At 45.7% G+C, this 2500-nt stretch overlaps 1 protein-coding gene across 1 annotated transcript in view; it reads left to right on the top strand.

The window, feature by feature from the left end:
- The window catches only part of nav2a (neuron navigator 2a), a gene marked incomplete at its 5' end in the record, with an annotated part of 147913 nt that overhangs the window by 10507 nt on the left and 134906 nt on the right, over window positions 1-2500 (top strand). The window contains 2 exon segments of the mRNA XM_080431960.1: window positions 1-197; window positions 2483-2500. The exon segment at window positions 1-197 is cut by the window's left edge and continues 16 nt beyond it; the exon segment at window positions 2483-2500 is cut by the window's right edge and continues 90 nt beyond it. Coding sequence (XP_080288086.1) covers window positions 1-197; window positions 2483-2500 — 215 coding nt within the window.

Below are 2500 nucleotides of genomic sequence, written 5' to 3'. Positions count from 1 at the left end.
GACACATCCATGCCAGTCCCAGCAGGTGAGAGTGAAAGGCAGGGCATCCTGTTGTATTGGATTGCTAATGTCCCCTCCACCCCATAGAGGACAGAGTGGCCGGGGGTCTGGCCTGAATCTATTGCTCTTTACCATGACAAAGGCCAGAGAGAAAGGCCTCACTATACACACATATGTCTTCTCTGGAGGCGCTGTGGGTAAGATCCAGATTTAATGGACTTTGAGAGATTCATTGTGGAGGAGGGTCCATTGTTCCAGAGGAAGGGCCTGGAATTTAAAAGACTATTTGGACTATATTGCTTTTGATTTACAGTGAGAGGTGAGAGATAGTGTCCTGTTAGTGTTCAGTGTGTGAGTGTGGTTATATTCACTGCCTGCTCAGCCTTATGAGTACCAGACTGATAAGATCAAACTTAAATGATCCCAGAGGGGAAATTGCATTACAAATTGGGTTACAGCAGCCAGGAACAGGATGCACATATAGGATGAGCTGTTATACAAAGTATATGAGCAGACGTGTGATATGGTAGCAGTGTTCTCTGCAGAATAAAAATCACCCCTTGACAATTAAATATTTTGTGAAATTCTATATCCAAGAATGCCCTCACAACATAAAATATATTTAAAATGTATTTTTGACACTCCTTTACAATTCACAATTTAGGTATTTAGCTGACACTCTTAATGCAGAACGACTTAATAAGCTACAGGAACCTCTTCTTCTTCATTCATGTAGGCTTCTTGACAAATATTGTACCATCACGGAATACATGAAAGACGGCTGTTTCCACAGAATGCCAATGCTACACTTGTCTTGGGCTTGCAAGTAGGTGTGTGTGCGTACGTCAAAGGCGGACAAGAAAGGGAGCGAGGCGAGCGGGGGAATTTGGGGAAACGTCATGCTTTGTTTGGTTGTATTCTGGTTCTTCATGTCGTAAAATTGGGGCGTTTCGAGAATATTTAAGGGCGTGTTATTTAAATGGCGCTCGGCTTCAGCCATCAGATTTATCAAAGCTCCGACCAAACGTACGCTAGGATTGGCTGTATAGGATCCTGTGATAAATGCCACTTTGACGTTGGCCTACGGCCAGATTTAAGGCAAAAAATATGCCGTTTTTTACGCTCCGTTGATAAATGAGGGCCATAGTGTTTAACAGGCGGGTGTGTTGCCAGTGATAAAGGGTGTCAGCGTACCTCTTGGTTAGAGCATAACCTCTAGATCACTAGCCCAGAGAGATTCATCCTCTCACATAATGATCACCTCTGTCCACCGCTGTATGACCACAGACGTCACCTCACACCCCTGCAATAAATACACTGTCAGATACACCAATAGCAGCCATTTGTCTTGGGAGTGTGGATAAGGAGCTTGTTCCCTCCTAGTATAGCTTTATACATATATCTTTTTGTCACAGAAAAGCACTACAACCAGGGTCACCAAGGCACCGCTATTATCAGCCCCAGTAGTCCCATTACGAACCTCTCACTCCGCTATGCAGCTCCGAGATGAGGTCCTACCGCGAGGTCTCCCAGTAGCCGAACCGGGTGCAGTACTGGCACCGGACATAGGGGGGGTTTTCCGGGTTGAATGGGAAACATGGCCACAGGCTGACTAAATAAGCGATTTAAACGGGCTGTTTGGTCCCCGACCTAAAATGTATGATGCCGGACCATACCTTAAACGTCTGTACAGTTTGGAATCTACCATTAGTTTTTGGATACGATGTAGATAAAAGGGTAAACAGCGGACCCTTTGTGGCTGTTCAACCGATTCTGGGAGACATAGACATAGGATCTCATCTCGGAGCTGTATAGCGGAGTGAGAGGTTCGTAATGGGGCTATTATCAAAGCTGAGAGGAGTTTTTTTTGTAACGCATGCACTGCACATATACGTGTGTGCACACACACACACACACACACACACACACACACACACACACACACACACACACACACACACACACACACACACACACACACACACACACACACACACACACACACACACACACCTTACCTTTCCTGCAGTCTCTCACAACAGCAAAAGTTCCACAAGGGTATTAAACTAACAAATGAAACCTCTTAAAAAAAAAGAAGAAAGGACCCGTCCTCAAATGCGTTTTTTTTAGGAATAAGCACTGCTGTGATTTTTGTTTCCTTTTTTATGACCTCATTTCTGCTCTAATGCGTCCCTGATCTGATTTTCACTTCCTTTGAGGCCGTCCCCTAGTCTTCCTGCGTGAGGTCACGGCTGAAAGACATAACCATATTCATTACAGTCGGGGCATCTGTTCCTCTCCACGGCTAACGTCCATGCTGAGACCTCCCAGAGGTGCCCTTGTCTCTCTCTCTCAGTCTCTCTCTGTCTCTTTTCCCCTTTCTCTACTTTCCTGCAGTGGTAAGTGTCCCAGAGTGTCCCAGAGTGGCCGACAAACAGGTCGTTGTGACTTTATAGCGGTGTCCCTCCCACTCTCCCTGGAGGATTAGGGACAGCAGGAA

This window comes from Gymnoscopelus braueri (genome assembly GCF_963280865.1).
Source record: "Gymnoscopelus braueri genome assembly, chromosome: 1".
In the NCBI taxonomy this organism is placed as follows: Eukaryota; Metazoa; Chordata; class Actinopteri; order Myctophiformes; family Myctophidae; genus Gymnoscopelus; species Gymnoscopelus braueri.
The sequence above is the reverse complement of the archived record's forward strand: the minus strand, read 5'-3'. Positions and strand labels throughout refer to the sequence as shown.